The sequence below is a fragment of the Phragmites australis genome, chromosome 11 (assembly GCF_958298935.1).
Source record: "Phragmites australis chromosome 11, lpPhrAust1.1, whole genome shotgun sequence".
NCBI classification, from domain to species: Eukaryota; Viridiplantae; Streptophyta; class Magnoliopsida; order Poales; family Poaceae; genus Phragmites; species Phragmites australis.
In genome coordinates, this window is record NC_084931.1 from 303529 (window position 1) to 321253 (window position 17725).

At 40.9% G+C, this 17725-nt stretch overlaps 2 protein-coding genes across 10 annotated transcripts; one reads left to right on the forward strand and one right to left on the reverse strand.

Annotated features, from left to right (window-relative positions):
• Window positions 1–4904: 4904 nt before the first annotated feature.
• On the forward strand, window positions 4905–9342 carry LOC133884906 (MACPF domain-containing protein At4g24290-like). 2 transcript variants are annotated; one of them, XM_062324505.1, is made up of 7 exons: window positions 4905–5622; window positions 5723–5961; window positions 6290–6491; window positions 6903–6983; window positions 7059–7248; window positions 7775–7941; window positions 8352–9342. In XM_062324505.1, exons 1-7 carry the CDS (start codon window positions 5356–5358, stop codon window positions 9048–9050), a joined length of 1845 nt encoding a protein of 614 aa, XP_062180489.1. In that variant the 5' UTR covers window positions 4905–5355; the 3' UTR covers window positions 9051–9342. The 2 variants fall into 2 exon arrangements, with proteins under 2 accessions (XP_062180489.1, XP_062180490.1); XM_062324506.1 differs by having other exon boundaries at window positions 6915–6983.
• A 277-nt stretch (window positions 9343–9619) lies between these two features.
• On the reverse strand, window positions 9620–17387 carry LOC133884904 (YTH domain-containing protein ECT2-like). Of its 8 annotated transcripts, none has more exons than XM_062324503.1 (10): window positions 17094–17236; window positions 16891–16956; window positions 15434–15504; window positions 14087–14183; window positions 13918–13985; window positions 12978–13379; window positions 11971–12837; window positions 10827–11039; window positions 10299–10475; window positions 9620–9903 (listed from the first exon to the last, which is right to left on the reverse strand). In XM_062324503.1, the coding sequence occupies exons 4-10, from the start codon at window positions 14181–14183 to the stop codon at window positions 9850–9852; spliced, it is 1878 nt and encodes a 625-aa protein (XP_062180487.1). In that variant the 5' UTR covers window positions 15434–15504; window positions 16891–16956; window positions 17094–17236; the 3' UTR covers window positions 9620–9849. The 8 variants fall into 8 exon arrangements, with proteins under 8 accessions (XP_062180487.1, XP_062180486.1, XP_062180483.1 ...); XM_062324502.1 differs by lacking the exon at window positions 16891–16956 and adding an exon at window positions 16186–16263 and having other exon boundaries at window positions 17094–17234; XM_062324499.1 differs by lacking the exon at window positions 16891–16956 and adding an exon at window positions 15684–16263 and having other exon boundaries at window positions 17094–17234.
• Between the last annotated feature and the right edge of the window lie 338 nt (window positions 17388–17725).

Genomic DNA, 17725 nt, shown 5'->3' on the forward strand with positions numbered 1-17725 from the left:
AAGCCCCTCTTGCGCCTTACAGTTCCAAGGAAATATCATACATTCCCCATTTATCTGTCTGGTCTACACTATGTTACGAGAGAACTAATTATTCAGTCAGACCCATCCCATACCAGACTTGTGGTTGTACTATAAAACTCAGTCTGATCGCACTATAAACCGATCCTTAATTGAATTGAGCAAGACTGCCATCCATCTGCCCCTAGCAGCCAACCAAACATCTTGCTCAATTCCCTAGTCCATATTACTAAAAACACAATTTTATCTCGTTGCATAAAACCATGATCAAAATTGTTAAACCAAGTGTTTTCCAAGCCTTTCTACCGCTCACGGAGTACCTCGGCCACCGCGACAAGGAGTTCGCCTTCACCGACGAGAACGCCGTTGTTGCCCTCGGGTTGCCGGAGAACAAGTAAGCTCATCCATCACTGTCCGATCTCGTGCATACGGTTAACATTAAAAGTTGGCACACCCCTTCACGCCATTATCTCAATCGTCTCATCTTGAATATGTGCCCCGAATTTAAATAGAAGTGAGCCTAGTCAGCATAGCCACATCAACATGCCGTATGAGCATTTTGTCTGACGTGGCAAGCTTAGTCAGCAAAAATTGTCTGATCTCGAATATGCACCTCGGATTAAATAGAAGTTAGCCTAGTCAGTGCAGCCACATCAGCATGCCACATGGGCATTCTGTTCGATGTGGCAAGCTTAGTCAGCACAATCAACCCAGTCAACATGCCACATCGGTGTTGCTCTTTTCTTTTTCTTTTTAAATCCCTCTGCTGACATCGTCATGATGCAATAAAGCCTTTTTTAGAAAAATAAATCACAAAAATCTAATAAATTCTAAAATAGGATTTTATAAATAATAAAATTTGGTAAAATCTTTAATAAATTGATCAATGTTTTAAAATTATTCCTTAGTAGAATAAAATTTATAAAATGTTTTTATTCTTTTTAGTGGTAAAATAAATGTTTTAATTATGAAAATGATTTGGAAAATTCTTTAATAAATCTAAAAATCCTTTATATATGTTTTAATATTGGATAATTCTTTAATAAATCTAAAATAATTGTTTTAATGGTTAAATAAAGTTTCTTTAATGTTCTTAATTTTGGAAAATAGGATATAGTTATGAAAAAAGTTTTTCTTTAGTAAAATAAATATAAATAATTCGTTTTAGTGTTTCTTTAATTCCTAAAAATCCTTTTTAATTCCTAGAAAATCCCAAAAATTCCTAGAAAATACCAAAAGCCTATAGAAAATTGCAGGAAAAATCTTACGCCCTTCTTTCACCCTTTCAAAGCTATATCTCTACCGTTGCAACTCCAATCTAATCGTTTCCTTTGCCAATAATTTAGCAAAAATCATAAAAATAATAAATAGAGTTGTTTTGTGTGCTTTTGGCTTGTTTTTGGCTTTTGGTGTTTATTTGCCTTGTTTTCTTTTGTGATTAGACGCCAATTTCTGGTGAAGGATTTTGCAGGTTTCCAAGACCAGAAGTTTGAGAATCCTGTTGAGCACCAGGGTGAAGGCAAGTTGTCCTATGCACTTTAATCCTATGTTGCATGCTTATAGTTGTATAAAGTTGCATGCTTATAGTTGTTGATGGGAAACCCATGATAGAACTATACCCTAGTTTTCTCATATCTACCTTGTTGCCTCGGTTTTGATTGGATCAAGGGTAATATTGCTTAGCCATACTTGAGAAAACACTTGGTTCAATATCTTGATAATGATTTTATGCAACAAGATAAAATTGTGTCTTTAGCAACATGAACTAGGAAACTGAGCAAGAGGTTGAGTTGATTGCCAAGGGCGGGTGGATGGTAGTCTTACTCCATTCATTTTAGGATCGGTTCATAGTGCGATCGGATCAAGTTTTACAGTACAACCACAAGTCTGATATGATATATGTCTAGTTGAATAATTTGTTTTCTTCCAATATAGTGTAGACCAGGTAGAGGAACAGAGAATGGATGAGATTTCCTTGGAACCACCTGGCGCAAGAGGGAGGCTTCCGTTGTTGAGGATATTTGTGTCACTCGGTAGTGAAACTTTAACGGGTATACACTTATTGGGAGAAGACTTTGTAAAGGCCTTACAGTGAGAATCCCAGTCGCACACCTCGGAAGTGTGTAAGTATTTGATCGACATAGGCATAATGATCATCACGTATTATAGGTAAAGTGTACAACATCTACAGAGTGTAAAACTGATATATCAGTCATAGTTGTAGGAACTATGTTTGAGGTGGTTAACTTCGGTTGAGGTCAAGAGGGTCAGCTCTTGAGGGCATTTATTTTCAGTATTTACTCTCGCTTTATTTAAACGTTTTACTTAAATTCTACCTTTATGCAAATAAACCCCTATAAACTTTATTATTTTGATTGACTTCATATCATTACTTTAACATAACTTGCGGAGTACGAGATGTACTCACATTTGCTATAATCATACTGCTCAGTCAGGGATAAGTTTCTGAAAATGACTATGTTGATGGAGAAATCTAAGGTGATGCTCTATATCAATTGCCTGTGAGAGATGTAGACGAGAAGACTGCGCTAGCTGCAGTGTTTATTTGCTTTTCGAACCTAAGAGGTCCTCAATTGTAAGAATAACTTTTCACGTTAAGTTAATGATATTGTGTTATGTTACCATATGTGAAGTCTTTGTATATTAAGATTGATTTTTAGCTCACTATATACAGTAACGGTATTGGTCTGTCCTTAGACCGGTCCCGACAGTTGGCCACAACCACATGGGTGTATGGACAGGTTCAAAGAAGCACTTGAGCATTGTGATCTACAGGATTTAGGTTTTGTGGGTGATATTTTCACATGGAGAAATCAAGAATTTCGTTGTGATGACTATATATACGGGAGCGCCTGGATAGGGCTGTGGCGAACCTGGAATGGCGTAGTCGCTTCCCAGCTGTGGGCCTGTGGCTGTACTGAATGGAGATCCTCGTCACGATGGAGGGGAGAAACCGTTCAAATTTGAAGCAAACTGGTTAAAAGAAGAGCATTGTGAGAAAGTTGTAAAGGAAGCCTGGGAGGTAGCAAACGAAGACAGGGGTGTGAAGGTGTATGATGCGCTGAAATTTGTAGCTGCAGGTCTGCAAAATTGGAGTTCTAATGTTCTAGGCTGTTTGGAGAAGAGGATAATTTTGAGAAGAGGATAAAGAAGGCCAAAAAAGATCCGGAGATGTGTAGAAGGAGTGCGGTGCATAGGGATAGTATATATAGCTACAGAGGAGATCTTGAAGTATAAGTTAGAAAGGTTGGAGGAGCAATTAGATATTTTTTGGAGGCAGAGATCCCACACTAAATGGTTGGAGAAAGGAAATAGGAACACAGCTCCTAAATGCTGTTGAACCCCGAGTTACAAGCCAAACGAATGAATTTTTGCTGAAAGAATTTAGTGAGCAAGGAATAAAGTCTGCACTGGAAGCGATTGGCGATCTTAAGGCATCAGGACCAGATGGCATGTGATCTCTTTTTTACAAGAAAATTTTGGGGCTTTTATGGGGAGAATGTAGTTGCAGAGGTGTTGCAAGTTTTGAGGGGAGGGCCGATGCCAGAGGAGTGGAACGGGACAAATATTGTATTGATTCCAAAGGTGAAAGAACCTGAGAAAGTGATGGACCTAAGACCCATTAGCTTATGTAACGTCTTATATAAGATCGTGTCCAAGGTTCTTGCAAATAGATTGAAATGTATACTTCCAGACTCCAGAGATTGTGTCACCAACGCAGAGTGCTTTTGTCCCGGGCCGGCTTATCTCAGATAACATTTTGATTGCTCATGAGATACACATTTTTTTGAGGAATAGAAGGAAAGGAGAGACAGGGTATGAAGACTGGCGAAGGAGTAGTACGAGAGGGCCGGGATGCGGGCGGAGTTCATCACAAGGAAGATGAGTCCTTTTGGCGTAATATTTGGCAGCTCAAATGCTCAAATGAGATGAAGCATTTTGTATGGCGGATGTCGCATAACAGCCTTGCATTACGTATGACTCTACAGCGAAGAGGCCAGGTATGAGGATCAATACTAAATGCGGCACGGTCTGTTTCAGAGTTGATGAAGATGCATGGTGGACATTTGTTTTTCAAATGTAAATATGTTAAACAATTATGGTTAGCTTCGAATATGGATGAAATGCGGGTCAACATGGCAGACATGCAATCAGCACGTCAAGTGGTAGAGTGCATACTGCTGCAGACTAAAGAATTACATGCCTATGGATGTGGTGGAATGAAAGGAACAGTTTTCGGGAAGGAGAACGAACAAGGGAGGTGGCAAGCTTATGTCATGGCATTCAGGTCTTTGCTGATGAAATCAAACGTGTTTTTCTCACAGGAAACAAGTGCTTGTATAAAGCAGCAGCAGCCAGCAGGTTTGGGAGAGACTAAATTGTGATGGTGCTTTTGTCCGAACACAGGATCAGGAGGATGGGGTTAATTTTGTGATTCACGATCATGTTGGAGACGTAACCTGTTTAATTCAGGCGGAGATCAGTGCTTGCATTCATGGGGTTAAGGCGGCTATTGATGTCGGCATCCAACACATGCCATTGAGGTGGAGACAGATGCATTGTTGGTTAAACAGGCGGCGGCGACGTCTACTGCTTTTGATCTCTCCATAGCAGAGCAGGTGGTCTCGTCTGCGAGTTGAAGAGTTTGATGCTTCTTCATTTTGTTAGTGCTTCAATCGATCACAAGCATAGACAATGTAATAAGGCAGCGCGTGCTGTTTTAGCACAACTTGGTTGGATGACCTTCCGTTATGTATCAGGAATTTGGTGGCCGGTGATTTACCGGCACATGGTTAATGAAATTTAACTTAGTGCAGTCAAAAAAAAGTTGCCAACCAAGCAGTCTTCCAAGTTTGACCCCAACCTAACCAGCGAGAGCAAGAGGACACACAACTGCCAAACTTTATTGCTCCTACTGCCACTACACCTCCTCTCTTCCACGTCGCCTCCACCAAATTCCCACCGCAATCCCGCCGCAACATGCTCCTCCGCGCGAAATCTGATCGAGCATCCTCAAGTTTTCAGCTCCGGAAAAGCTCAAGTACATCGAGCTCGTTCTAATTGGTGCGCTTCAGGCTTTCAGCTGCTTCGAATCGAGAAATCGGCTCTCAAGGTTGCCGGAAGCTTGAGCCTGCTGCTCGCGAGTTGCAGAAATCTTCGAAAGGTTCCATCTTTTCGGCCTCTGAATCCCTGGAGCTAGAGGGCTTCTTGAAATTTCGAGTCTTTGATCGGTCTGAGCTGCTCGGGGTTCGTCAAGATCGAGGCACGAGAAGATTCGGCAGCATTTAGGGTTTCCCCGCCGTGTAATGGTCGGGAATGGCGCTTAAGGCCACGGCTCAGGGCGCCGCGGAGGCGGCCATAGCGGCCATCGGCCACGGCTACGATGTTGCTGCGGACGTCCGGCTCAAGTACTGCAAGGGTAATCTGACGGACCCGGACAAGCGCCTCATTGACCTCGACCGCGATGAGGTTCAGGACATCGTTCTCCCCGGCGGGCTGACGGTCACCGGCGTCCCCAAGTCCATCAAGTGCGACAAGGGTGAGCGGATGCGATTCCGGTCTGATGTCCTCTCGTTTCAGCAGGTATGCAGTTTCAGTTCTTGCTTGATATCGTATGGTTCATTCTGTCATTGGTTTGATTCATAGATATACACTATATTGAACCAAGAAATGTATTTTGCAGATGTCAGAACAGTTCAACCAGGAATTATCTTTGACTGGGAAAATTCCATCCGGCATGTTCAATAGTATGTTTGAGTTTTCTGGCTGCTGGCAGAAAGATGCAGCTAATACCAAATCACTTGCTTTTGATGGTTGGTACATTTCACTATATAAGGTTGCGCTCTCAAAGTCCCATATTCTACTGCGTGATCATGTTACTCAGGCAGTTCCTTCAACCTGGGATCCTGCTGCTTTGGCAAGGTTCAACCCTTATTCTGGCGTGATGCCTTAAGACCAAAATGTCATTGTGTTCAATTCCCTTCCTGTTTTCCTTGCAAAAAAGTTATAGTAGCTTCAATTCTGTCTTAGGTAGCTTGTATGTCAGAGTAGCACTTGTGATTCTAGTTTAGTGCTATTGTTGGTCCTTACCGATGTCATGTAATTTGTGGATACCGCTTTGGCTGCGCGCTTTTTTTTTTTTGAGTTTCTCAGCTAAATCATGTCTTTCTACTGTATAAGTGGACAATACCCAAGAAAATATGAGTTAATATTGTTCCTGAACCTTGATTCTGGTTGCTTCACTTTTCAGGTTTATTGAAAAGTTTGGGACTCACGTAGTTGTTGGTGTAAAAATGGGAGGGAAAGATGTTATTTATCTTAAACAACAGCACTCATCAAGCTTGCAACCAGCTGCTGTTCAGAAAAGATTGAAGGAGATGTCAGACACGAGATTTCTGGATGCAAGTGGACAGTACGATATGAACAACAAGGATGGATATGGGGCATATAAGGTACATCGTACTCTGCATTTTCTGTGCTTTTCTTTTGTTTCTTAGGGGGACATTTTATGTTGCATATTAAAAAAATCAGCAGGACAATGCTTTGAAACTTTCCTATTGAGGTACTGACAAAAGGTCCTGTTAAGTATGTGAAAACTGCATGACTAGTTAACATCAGCTGTCTTTTTTTATATGAAAACCGAGCGATAGCTCAGTTGGTAGAGCCTCCAGTTGAGGGGCCACCCACCCGGTCTCAAACCCGGGTGCTCGCATGTTGCGTGGTACCTCCGTGAGAATTAGTTTCAATGAGTTTCCTGGCCAGCCAGGTTCGGTACTCCTCTACTTTTAGAACAAAGCTAGAGGGACGTTTCTCTCCCCATGCGAGCTTTTTTTTAAAAACAATAATTTGGTCTTAAATTGTAGCATTCTGTGCAGCATGATGCAAGAGAGCAGCGACTAAGATTTGCGGAATCAAGTCCGTCAAGTTCTTACTCTTCGAAGGAGGTATTGAATTTTTTTCAAGTACTTTGCTTATCACTATTTACTGTTCATGTAACATTAATTATCTTTGATATTTAGGACTTGGTGATGGTGGTTAAGCGGAGAGGTGGAAAGGAATGGGACAAAGAGATGCCACATAGTGAATGGATAAACACTGTTCAAGCAGAACCTGATGTTATTTCGATGTCCCTTCTACCTATTACTTCGTTGTTGACTGGAGTACCTGGTTGTGGATTTTTGAATCATGCGATTAATCTGTACCTACGCTGTAAGTTTGTCTCTCACTATTCATTTCATATGACAGATCATCCTTTTGTTGATTCATTATATTATCCTGCTTGCTGATCATGTCCATTATTTATTTATGAAGCTGCTACTAATATTTAGGGCACTGTAGAAATCCAAATCTCTTGGTTTAGGAGGCCTAAGCCATCTCGCAATAGATAACATTGTTTGCTATGCATACTTTCTGATCCTTGCGTTGTCTTATTGATATAGCTTGCTCTCCTTTAGTGTGTCATTAGGTGCTTGCTGTGCTTGCTATATAAAAGCTGGAAAGTTAGGACTTGGTACCCCTTTCTGCTAAAGTTTCGCCAAATGTCTGTGAAAAAACAAAAGGTGGATTATACAAGGCTTACACAGGAAATTCCTACATAACATTTTGGGTTGTCTAGTACATTCGTATTAGATGTTTGGCAATCGGTACAGAAGCATGCCAGCTTACATGAATGTCATTGGGCACCACTGCCATAGCTATGTTAGAAAAACTTGGTGATGTATTCAATTTTTCGCAGATAAGCCTCCAATTGCAGAACTACACCAATTTTTGGACTTCCAGCTACCACGGCAGTGGGCACCTGTGTACAGTGACCTCCCCCTTGGCCCTCAGAGGAAGCGAAAGAGTAGTGCATCTTTTCCCTTAAGTTTCATGGGACCAAAGCTATATGTCTGCACTAATATGGTATGTGTATTCTTGTGATCTTGGTAACTTCATTAGTTTATACTTCATACATAGTCTGTATGATGAGATTGATTATACAAGCAAGTAGCTATAGAGTGTTCTGTGGTATGTGTATCATTGTCGTCTTTGTAATGCTAGTTGAACTAGCACAAGAAAATTTAATTACCTTTGTCACTTGTCAGCTTAACAAATTAGGTTCTGATCTCACTAAGATATATCTGCTAAAGGACAAGGGAGTGATCTAAAAATGAGGAGAGAGTAGAAAGGACACAACTTGTTTACTTTACATGGGTTGTCCACGGAGTCCACCTTGTCAGTTGTCACATACTAATTTCAGAAGCTTTGAAGTTCGAAGAGAAAAGTTATATTCATGTCATTTCCTTTACATGTCTTGTGGTATTTGAAAACAGGTTGATGTGGGTGAAAGACCTGTTACTGGACTACGGTTGTATCTTGAGGGGAAGAAAAGCAACATGCTGGCTATCCATCTTCAGCATCTATGCTCGCTTCCTCAAATCCTCCAGCTCCAGGATGATCCTTACAACCACCGAACTCCGGAACCACATGATCGCAAGTACTTGGAACCATTTGGATCATGGAAGTGTTTCTCTCATGTTTACACAGCACCAGTGGAGTCAGACGATGACTTGTCAATCGTGACCGGGGCACAATTACACGTGAGCAGCCATGGGTTCAGGAAAGTCCTTTCCCTCCGCCTCCAGTTCTCCAAAGTGTGCAATGCTGCACTTGTCAAGAACCCCGAGTGGGAAGGATCACCAAATCTGGGCCAGAAATCCGGCCTCATCTCCACACTCATAAGCACACATTTCTCAACAGTGGCTCAGAAGCCAGCCCCTCGCCCTGCTGATGTGAATATAAACTCGGCTGTGTACCCTGGCGGTCCACCTGTGCCTGTGCAGGCACCAAAGCTGCTCAAGTTTGTGGACACAGCAGAGATGGTGCGCGGACCACAAGACACACCAGGATACTGGGTGGTCTCTGGTGCGAAACTACAGCTGGAGAGGGGCAAGATTTCGCTGCGCGTGAAGTATTCGCTCTTGACAGCCATGGTACCTGACGATGAGTATGCATTTGATGAACAAAGTTGAAATTTGGATCAAGACTTGAAGAGGGGCTAATGCGCATTTAATCATGTGGCGCACGACAAGTAAAGAGTTTCAGTGTGTTTCTTGGGAAGGCTTGCCAATATGTACATTGCTTGCATTTAGATTCTGCCTATTTTTCTCAGTGGAGCCGGCTGTCTGTAGTTCAATCTCAGAGTCGAATTTGTTTCACAAAGGGTGAACTGTACAATGTCCTTTGTATATATACATGATGTACCAACTACCAACCCAACTAGGGGAAGATAACACTAGCTATTCTGCTCGTATCTTTTCTGAACATTGCCATGCTTTTTCAACCCACTCACGGCAGTTCCACTTGTATCTTGAAGCTACTGGCATTCTGCACAACATTTTTTCCTAATAATATCTCTTGCTAAGGGTGTGTTTGGAACGCAGGAATCTTCCCGATCCTATGGGAATTGAACTGTGAAATTCCTACATTTCAAAACAGGCTCTAAGATTGTACAAATGACTTGAGTAGCCAACATTCAAAATCAAGTAACAAGCAATAATCAAGTCAGGAATAATTCTACACGTAACCGGGTTTCAGGAAATATCCAAGTAACCAGGTTTAAGGAAATATCCAGAGCTAAAATCTCGGCTCGTCGTGTGTTTACTGACACAACATCTATGCTTCTACACAAACACTGTATACAAGAGGTTTCATTTTGACCCATCTAGACAATTGTCGGATGGAATTGTTCTGCAAAGGAACGTCAGTGCCTTCGACTACTTCACTGACTCGTCATGCTATTTATTTATTTCAATGGCGCAGCAATCCGTATTAATCCCAATTCTCGTACAAACTCCAACTCTCCATGCTTCCCTCCAAATTTTCCTACAAATGGAAACAAGCATATCAGAAAATAATATGTAGCAACAATACGAGAGTAGGCGCCACACACATGACAAACAGACAGCAGGGTTTAAGGTTCCTAGCACCGGGTTCTCTGGTTCCAGGACCGGATGATTTCCAAGGGAACCTGAACCTGCATACTTGTTTTCTTATTTTGGATAGACTGCCAGCGACTGCAAACAAGTCGCATCTATCTAAAAAGAGTCCTATGTAATGCTACATGGACTTGACGAGCAACCACAAACACAATGTTCATAGAATGCACGTAATTCTATCAAAATAATAAGGTAATAAAAGCATCCCCTCTAATGATAATAGAAAGCATGTCGCTGTTCTTGAAAGCACCACTCAGTAGCAGTAAACAGAAATGCGCATACCATTGATTTGGAGTCATCAGAGAATCTAGCTTGATGTGTCGACTCTGAATTTCCTCGCTTTTGAGCACGGCGGGCATTATCCTTCTCTTCATAAAAATCAAAATCATCCAGAATTGATGTTTCCTGGCGATGAGCCTTAAAAATTCTCAACATTTGCAGACCCTGTGGCCGCCCAATCTACATGAAAGGAACACAAAGGGAATTGGCTAAAATAATCTAAAATTGGGCCGTAACAAAACATATGAGAAAACCATTTTATGTCAATGAGAGTCTTCATAATCATATGGAAAACATTAACAGGAGTTTACATAAAACCTACTGTCTTGCTTCAGATAATATTAACTAATCCATTTACTGTAGAATCACCAGATAATTCATTTTCTCTTGATAAAACATATTCTCTAAGTTTCTATATCTCCTAAGTGTCAATACATGTGAACTATTTAATTTGTAAATTAAAAAATCTCGTTATTTCAAGAACAAATTTGGTATCAGAAAATCAGAATGATTTAGTTAGAAGCATGATACCTCCTGAGTGTCCCTACTAAAAGTAACTATTCTGTTGTCGTTGTTTTCAAGAATTATATGTTTGAACAGCCGATTCGGAATGTCCTTTATAATATGCCATACGACAGGGAAAAACCCATTCCATTTATCTTGTTGCCAAAAGTCCATGGTCTTCTTGAAATCAACAGGACCTAACATCTCAGCCAACCCTACAAACTGTCCACTGGTATTTACCTGAAAAAGGAAACATGAGGAAAGTAACTATCTTGAAATTTTGCAAGTTGATAAAATAACCATGTAGCTGCTTCAGTCAAGTTTTTTGAAGAACATCCATTGTGCTAAATGTATCTTTTCTCAAGAAAATCGTTACTTAATATAATGGCAGGCCTGTCTGGACCAGAATCTGGTCAAAACGGTTCTCTAAGGAAATTAAGCACACATTTGGAATAATCAACCCAGTAAAGATATAAACAAAAAGAGCAAACAGCATCAATCACAACATCACAAAGAATTTACAACAATCTTTTTAATGCTAGTAAGTAGCAACTATCCAACTACAATCCCTTTTTCATTAATCTGTCCTCACAATACGTAGGTGAAAAAGCAAGCATTTCCATACACAAATCTGACCAAACCAGTGTGCACAATCGGATGATCATCAAAACCTTTTTATTTTTATATTCATGTGCAAAAATCATCCTAAAACAAAAGAGGCTGAAAATAAGATTCCTCTAAAGAAGCCTTTAACATGGGTCTAAAACAAAAGAAAAAAAAACTGGAGCAGATTTTGACAGTCACTACAGTTTCTTAGTGTTGTCATAGTGTGCATCAGTAATTTAATAAATTGAAATGTTAACATGCCTCCTTAGTGCTTATTTGGTTTGCCAATGACACCATAACTAAAGAGTGGAGGCACAGTAACCAACTATCTACAACTTCGTAACTTAAAGACAAAACCATTCTTAAATCCACCCTCTTGGGAAAGCACTGATGTCTTACTTAACTATATTGCTCAAACATCAAATTTATCAGATATTAGAACCATTGACCTCCCAAGAAATACATGGCACGATAGTCTTTTGTTGCTACAAACTGTCATTTATCGCTGTAATGAACAGAAATAAGGGATAACAAATTAGAAGGAAAACATTTGATCTTTACTGACCGAGAAGAATAGGAAGACAGGGCACTTTCCCCCCTTCTCCTTCATTAAAGTCTGAGCTTCATGGAAGGCAGCATCCAGCTTATTGTTCCCGTTTGGTGTACTTGCCCAAACATTGTATTTGATACCTTTATGAATATCATCTTCACTATACGACTTTATCATAAAGAACTTGGCATGTTCATACTCAGTTGAGAAGTCGGATCTATTAAATTGATCCCTACGAACCAATGGACTGATGATATCTTTCTCGGTAGAGGATACTGAAATATTATTCAATTTTTTTGCCCTGGGCCCACGAACTTGGTCCATTATATCTTCGGAATTTCTCCATGGGTTATCCTTCATATTACTCCTATAATGGTTACTACTGTTTACAAATCTATTAAGCATCCTATGTTTTGTAGAAGTATGTTTGCTTGTGGTAACTTTGACTTGCTCATTGGTATTCATTCTGGCAAAATTGTGTCTTGACTGACCATTCCCATGAGAAACACCTTCCTGGTATCTTGGCAGTGGATGTGACTCAGCATAATGGTAACAGTGACCAGAATGCAAGGGGATCTTGTCTCGGTAGCGCCAATTTCGAGACAGTGACGGGATCTCATCACCATAGTCATGTCTCCTTGAGAACGATGGGATTTCATCACCATAGTCATGTCTCCTTGAGAACGATGGGATTTCATCACCATATTGCCATAGGCTTGAGCGTGAAGGTGCCTCATTACACATCTTACTAGACAAAGAAGGGATCTCATCTCCATACTGCATCCCTCTTGGTAGCGAAGGGCTTCCATCATCAAAGCACCATTGACGTGAAATTGGAGTGATATCATCTACATAGTGGGACCCTCTGGCATAATCGACCATCTGTTTCAATGAGAAATTGTCATGATGAAATACTTCCATACACAAAAGGCTAATTTTTTTTCTACTAGCGTCCGATACAGAAATATATACACAGACATAAGTTGCCATTCTAGTACAGTTTGAATGATCAACAGATATACCTCATTGCAGTGTTCTACAGATTGACTATTATGGCTCGAAAAGGCAGTAAATTGATCTGATCTTCTGTAGCGATGTTCTGAGTCATCTAAACCAGAATCAACTTTAACTGCTGCTGGATACTTTCTCATGTGAGTAGCAGTAGTAGGATATGAAGCAACATAATCTGGCCTTGTACTGAGGGTGTTAGTTTTGGTTTTCATTTTTCCAACTACATGCCCCAATGTGTCTGGACTACTTGGCACTGCTTCTAATGAAGGCGATCTTTCCCAAGCACAGCTTGAAGGAGGATAGTAAGGCTTCTGCCTATGATATTCTCTTCCCGGTGGCAATGATTCCTTAGAATATGCATGTGATCCAAGATCAGCAACATAGTTGGGCTCCGAAGATCGTGCTTGATAATCCTGATAAGGGAGGATTTGTTCAAATAATGAGTGAACAGAAGCTTTAATTTCCAGAGAGCTTTATCCACGAATTTTATATTTGAATTAAAACATACTTGTCTTGGCACATAGTTCCTGAATAACAATTTTATTTGCTGTGCTATCTTAACAACAGGTATAAGTCTGGGTAGTATTCTGGATATATTACATTGAAAATGCAACTACTAAGGAAAGATTTTTAACAAGTGCACATCAGAGGTGCATTTAGAATTTGAGCAACGGTTCACATGTGAACGCAATTGTGTGTATCTTTTTCTTCCATTAAATTGATCTTTTGAGCTCATGTAAACAAGTTGAAATGTTCAACTCATGACAGGACTAACTTTAGAATGTCTATTGATTTGTGAATTATTTCAGATGTGGTTTCTTACTTGGTTAGTTAGCCTATATTTTTTTTATGGTTGAGAAGGATAGATCCCTTAATGAATAGTAAAAGGAATGGTATTGTAGCATTGTACCAAAAAGAAAAGGATGAATGTAATGAAGAGCAAGCCCGTACCAAATGTGGCAAGCCCCTTTTTGCATGAGACAGCAAATGGCCATCCTCTTCAAATTTCATACTGCCCCCTGCAGAAGGAAACACAAATTGGCAGCAAAATAAACACATACCCACTACTACCTTGCTCAATTAGAATTTAGGTATCTTTGGAAACTACCAGGACACATACATGGCCGATATGAAGAAACCGAATCTTGCTCGACAACCACATCCTTCCTAGCGGAAATACCAATTTCTGTTTCTGGCGGATCAAAACCTTCCTGCATCTGTCAAGCAAATGACAGAAAGTAAATATGAGAACCGATATATAAAATGGTTAGTCTTGATGTGTTGCTATTTCTCAATTATCACAACTAGCCAACAATTAGGTCAAAGTATTAATATCTCATCAGCTGAATTCAGTTTGCAGTGGGACAGAATATGCAATGTTGTCGCAGAAGATAGTCATTTTCTTTCTCTCAATACTGTGCATGCACATGAGCACACATGCATTCCATGCAATCGGCAATCGCTACTTCTGATGTTACGGTCGTTAAAATGTGGTTGCGCATACAAGATCCACCAAATGTCTTATTTAGAAAGACAAGGTTCCAGTCACCTATCAATATATATATTTTCCAGATTCTAAATAATGGATGATGGATCAATAAGGTGACCTTCCCTTCAAAATCCATGCACCAAACATATATAATGTGCTAGGGAAGCTCCTAAACAAAATTCATTTATGGATTTCTGCGGTTGGGGAGAAGAGAATTATGGGACGGAAATGGAGAGATATGGGGCGGGGGTACTGTTAGCTGCGGGGGCCATCACCCCACCTGTCAGTGAGACAGGGAGGACGGGCATATGAAGAAACAAGACAGGACAAGCATAATAGTCAGTAAATAAATAGCCCTTTCCCAAAAGGGACTCTTTTCTTCTTTAACGAATGCGGTAGATATATGTAACTGACTTTATTTACATATTCAAATGATATTCCGGATAGGAAACCAGTTCTGCATTCCCTTATAATGTGGTGCAATAGGCCATTACCTAACCAACTTGAGTAACACCTAATGAAAAAAGAAAAGGACAAACTCATACTTGTCCTTTGTGCATGCATAAATAAAACAATGCATGTCAAAAAGGCATAGAGAAATCAACATGCAACTAAAAAAGAGACAATTTTTCCTCAGTTGATCACAATCCCTCAACGAGAATAAATTCAATCAGGAAATAAAGCGAATACATTTCCTCTGAATAATCCCACATTGTTCATGACGGCATTGTTTAATTATGCCCTAAACCTCACAATTAAAAGGGTCCTCCTAAGTGATCAAGCTGCATCATTTAAAATCAGGTGCTCTGAATTGCTACGACATAAAAGCATCGCACCCATGTATGACAACATGATACTCGGTATCTGGATGGGATTATCGAAACCAGTCATGTAGAATAACAGGGACACTATTAACGTGCGGCGTGGGGGCTCAATTGAACCCCAATTTTTTTTTCAGGGGAAAAAATGCACCCTTACCTTGAATGTCAAGCCCTATGTTGTGGTGTCAACCGAGAACCCGAGATGGATAATGTGCGCTGAAGAAGAACCTAATCAAACAGTGGATAGATGGATGCATTAGATTAATAGGGCACGATGCAGCCAACAAAACCACAACTAAATGCGTGGAGAAAGGGAAAAATTGATTTTGATTGCACATGATCAAAGCAAAGAAAAAGTCCCTCCAGAACGAACGAGAAAATCATCAAAGCAAGCTAGGGTTCCTTACCACCAAAAAGAGAGAGAGAAAGAAACCGATGAGTCCTGATGGATCACCCGCGCCGCGGCAGCCAAATACTAGTAGAGGGGGAGGAGGGCGGCGACACAAGCAGAAGGAACGGCTTGCTACATCTCGTCGCCGGCGGTGAGGTCGCCGATGATGCGGCACCGGATGAGCGAATTTGAGACGAATACCTGGGAAGGGTCGAATTTGGGAAGAAGAGGCTAATGTGCCACCGCCTGGCCTGTCCGTATGAAAAACCCTCCTGGGGTGGCGGCGGCGTGCTTTTGCGGTGGCGGTGTGAGAGGTGGGCAGCGGCAAAGGGAGGGTGCGATGGGATTGAGATGCTCTAAGTTGAGCCCTTGAAAGTCATGCACGCATGACTAATCCCACCGTCCATTCAGTACAGACTTTATGCACATTCTTAAATAAACCAGCACAAATAAACTTGAACTGCTATATTCTGGTAACAACAAACTACTGTAAACACTTCTTCTAAATTAGAGTGTACCAACAAATTGCACAGATGAACTTTGCAGGTCCTAATCTTCTTCTTCAGCTCTGGCCATCTCTCCCGGTCGGCATGTCGCTGCAGTAGCAGAGCAAAGCACCGGAAGATGTCGAAGTCAGAGTTCACTCCTCCCACCAAATCCAAAAAGGAGACCCCAAACCTTGGATCGCCGTGGGTGTACTGTTTCACAATTTTAATATAATCCCCACCCTTTCACAAAAGAAATGATTTTTCAATTAGGTCTCCGAAACAGGAAAAAAAATACAAGCACCTATAAATATATACGGGAGGCCATGCACTGACATCGCATCGACGCATCCTCATCACCTCACAGCAGTTAGCTACCAAAGAGCTTTGGGATGTTCAAGAGATGGGAAGCAAAAGGCATCCAGCTCAAAAATTTTGCTAGAATCAGATGGGGTCCCAGAAATTCACAACCGAATCTCGAGATAATTTGAACTTGATCGTATCACTTGTAAATTGTTCGACACCCAGTACTAACTTTTCTTCTGATAAGCCACTGACTGCAATAAATAATCACTGGAAATTGTACAGTGCAGAGCCAAACGGTGCAGTACAAATCATTCGCAACAATGATTCCAGTCCCAGGTTCAAACTAGAAACCTAGAATTATTCAATTCAAACTAAAAATGTTGTGATGATATTGCATAATTCTGTCAAATAAGTATCCAGTGTTTCTTGTACCTGCAGTCTGCAGAGTGTGCACGGGGCACGGCGCACAGGTTAACAAGTGAAGAAACCCAAGCAAATCTGAGGCTTCACCGGTTTAAGTTACAACAAAATCAAACAGATTACAGGTCACTAAAAAATGCAGAAAAAGTAGCCCAGGGAACATTTCAACAAACACATGGTGGGAGGGTCATGGGAGGCAGCTCGAGACGACTCACCGCCGAGGCCCTCGTGCCCGATGCGCTGCCGCCGCCACCACGCCCCGACTCGTACGCGCCGGTGGCCGCCGCAGCCTTGCACTCCCGACGCCTTGCGATGTAGGTCGGGCGGGCCGTCGAGTGGTGGAGAGTGGGCCGACCGCTGGAGCTGGAGCTTGAGCTTGAGCTTGGGCCAACCGCGAGGGGCCACGTATATAAAAAAATGCATAAAATTTTAGATGTACACCCATGACCTTCATGGTGATGGTTTCGGTTGAGAATCTGCCTGTCATTTGACATCAATACAATTCGTAAAGTTGAGTATTCAGGACGATATGCATAACAAATATTCAGAGAGTGTAATATTCAGTTAAGCAGGGGTGCAGAAAATTTCCATAAATAGAACGGAGAAATGATTATCCGGCACTATCCAACTTCGACTCTACGAAGGAAATGGAGTGGAAAATGTAGCGTAGTAATTTTATGCATGCACATAGTTTTAGCATATAGATGAAAGTAATACTAACCTATAAAAATTTGTTTCATATTTTTTTTTTCAGTTTTAGATATTTTTCTTTACATTTTAGATTTTTCAACCGATTTATTAATGTAACTAATATTCATTTCGATTTTTTTCTAGAATTTTCGGGAAA

Excerpts from the sequence above, each read along its gene's own strand:
- LOC133884906 (XM_062324505.1), top strand. The coding sequence starts at position 5,356 with ATGGCGCTTAAGGCCACGGCTCAGGGCGCCGCGGAGGCGGCCATAGCG. Across the intron at positions 6,492-6,902 it reads ATGGATATGGGGCATATAAG|CATTCTGTGCAGCATGATGC; the intron begins GTACATCGTACT and ends CTTAAATTGTAG. Across the intron at positions 6,984-7,058 it reads GTTCTTACTCTTCGAAGGAG|GACTTGGTGATGGTGGTTAA; the intron begins GTATTGAATTTT and ends TTTGATATTTAG.
- LOC133884904 (XM_062324496.1), bottom strand. The coding sequence starts at position 17,372 with ATGTCAAATGACAGGCAGATTCTCAACCGAAACCATCACCATGAAGGT. Across the intron at positions 13,380-13,917 it reads AAAGGGGCTTGCCACATTTG|GATTATCAAGCACGATCTTC; the intron begins GTACGGGCTTGC and ends CTCCCTTATCAG. Across the intron at positions 12,838-12,977 it reads CTGTAGAACACTGCAATGAG|ATGGTCGATTATGCCAGAGG; the intron begins GTATATCTGTTG and ends TCATTGAAACAG.